Source organism: Penaeus japonicus, unplaced genomic scaffold, assembly GCF_977035675.1.
Source record: "Penaeus japonicus unplaced genomic scaffold, GWHDUDI00000001_assembly GWHDUDI00000040, whole genome shotgun sequence".
Taxonomy (NCBI): Eukaryota; Metazoa; Arthropoda; class Malacostraca; order Decapoda; family Penaeidae; genus Penaeus; species Penaeus japonicus.
In genome coordinates, this window is record NW_028234442.1 from 20,752,382 (window position 1) to 20,754,881 (window position 2,500).

The 2,500-nt window shown below is 38.9% G+C and overlaps 1 protein-coding gene across 3 annotated transcripts in view; it reads left to right on the forward strand.

Moving 5' to 3' along the window:
• The window catches only part of LOC122258856 (Ankyrin-repeat, SH3-domain, and Proline-rich-region containing Protein), a 565,439-nt gene that overhangs the window by 1,255 nt on the left and 561,684 nt on the right, over positions 1 to 2,500 (forward strand). For all 3 annotated transcript variants that reach the window (XM_086533825.1, XM_086533826.1, XM_086533827.1), the window contains exon 1: positions 1 to 154. This exon is cut by the window's left edge and continues 1,255 nt beyond it. In XM_086533825.1, coding sequence (XP_086389951.1) covers positions 146 to 154 — 9 coding nt within the window. In that variant the 5' untranslated portion in view covers positions 1 to 145. The remainder of the gene's footprint in view (positions 155 to 2,500) is intronic.

Below are 2,500 nucleotides of genomic sequence, written 5' to 3' on the forward strand. Positions count from 1 at the left end.
GCTGATTCCTCTTTCTCTCTCTCTTTACGCCAACTTGGGGAATTATGACTGGCTGTCGTAAACAAATGTGCCTGTGTGGCGAGGACTGAGAAGGAGACACTATCGCGGATACGGAAGGACTGTAAGCCTCTCTTCGCCAACCTCAATGTTACCTGTAAGTTCCATAATGAGGTGGTGTGGTTCAGGTAGGGGAGTTCCAAGATGTCGTAATGAGCACCCCCCCTCCCCCCACCCCCTATTCTAATGGGGTAGTGCTAAAGGTTCCCAGGGTAGTTAGGCAGATGTGCTAGAAGGGGGTTCGGTTGGCGGGGCACAAGATATCAAGATGTGTGTGTGTTTGGGTGTCCTTTATTTGGCGAATGGTTTCCTCTCTCTGTATTTTATTGGGGTGTACTTTATTTTGTGACGCATCTCACGTGACCTTGGGCGTCACTCCTTCAGAAACCTGGAGGTGCAATTAGAAAGACAAAATTAACAAGGGAGGTAGTAATGCTCCATGTGTCTCATGCTGTAGGGATAAACTTCATCAAAATAAATTTGCATATGTTAACGTTAAAAGTTATTAGTCATGTGCCAAATGTTCCCGCCAATTCCAGGGCGTTTGAGTTTTGGCGGGTATTTGTTCCGATGCTCTGCCGTGGCATCGTCTCCTCTTTTATGACTATGTTTACTTTTACTTTCATGTAATGCTTACATTTATTGAATTAGTACATATTTGTAAAGGTTCGTGTAGAGTCGTGCTTTCTGAATGCTTTACCTGGCCGTCATTTTAATGGTCAAAGTATATGGGACTTCTGCAATCGGAAGCTAATAGGCGTGCACATCTTTGCAACTCTGACTCAGTTGAAATGCAATGCTTACGTACGATAATTCCGAAAAGTGAAACAGATGAGATTACAAAAGACAAGACTCTTTTCGTCTTGGATTTCACCTCGACCGTTCAACCCATACATTCCATATATATTACCAACATAGAAACAGGAAATGCTAAAGATTCCTAAGTGCCCATAAACTCCCATACCCGGGTACCATATTACGAACATATGTTACCACTGCTTAACAATACTCAGTTAAGGTATTTGTACACCTACGATAGACTCCACGTATATAACTCACCACCGACCAAACGCACCATAGGCCGGGAATATATGGTCATTCGTAATTTTGAACCGTCACGCATGATTTGAAGAGAGGAGAAAGTCGAATAAATATCGGCTGGCAACTCGAGGGGCCACGCGGCAGGTGGAAGGAGAGGTTGAAACATCCGAAGGGAAATTCTGCGGGTGACACTCGATGGATGTCCTCTGTGCCTAGAGACTGACAGCCTGACCGAGGCATAAATATCTCTCTACTGATGACTTGGATCTGTTACTGGTTATTCTAGTTTTTTTCTGTTGTTCCTCTCTCATTTTCGTAGTGTTTGTGGTGGGTGTTTATTTTTTTTCGAAGGACATTTTAGGATTTTGGGTTTGAACCGGAAGTTTTGTTTTTCTCAAGATCTTTTTATTTCCTTTGTTTTTTTATATGTACATTGTCAGATTCATAGTACAACACTTATTATTATAGTAATTATCATTATTTTGTGTAACAATTACTAGTTGATTCAATCCCTAATGAGAGGATCAAATGTTTTTAATCCTTCTTTATTTATGACCAAAGTTTTCTTCGACTTTGGAAATGTCCAAAGGTTTACCTACCGAGACACGTAACCTAAGGAAAAAAATATTGCATTGTCAAGCTGGTAACCTTGAAAGAGGGACTAGGAGGGTGCTGTGTGTGTATGTGTGTTTGAATGTGCACATATGCGTATGTCTGTGTGCGTTGGTAATGTCATATTTGTGCATGTCCTGATTGACTGCCCGGATTGTAAACATTTATGTAAGAAAATGTTCATGTTGACTATTAAGGAAACACTTTCCTGTATTTGTATTTGTTTATAGTTTGCATATATCAGTATTCGTGTAAACATATTTAGATTATTTGCCTTTGTATATTGTAAAAGTTTTGTAAGAATATATTCATTATCCAAGTTACGGATCATAGCTTATGTTTAGAAAGTTCACATCCAAAATATTTATAGATATATTCACATGCACGAGCTATGTTATCAAAAGTTCGATATCGCGTACTTGTCCACGTCAAGCGTTATCATGTTTAAAACGTCGAAATCACCTTTTTGTGTGCTGAGAAGTAAGCAAATCAGTTCTTAAAGAACTTTATTTTAAGGTTTGAATATAAAGGTTTAATTTCATTGAATGATAAAACGATTGTCATATGATTTAGATATATTGTTCCTTCTTCTTATATGGTTTTCTCTGTATTACTTCTCTCCGATAATATCATGTGAGAATTCATTCACATCGTATTTACATTAGAGTTTGTATCATTCTGTAAAAGTATTTCAAAATGATCAACTCTTATCAAGACGTTTCATTGTCGCGGAAGACGCCCTCAATCACGATTAAATTCCAGATCGTCATTTGTTTGACACCGGCTCGTT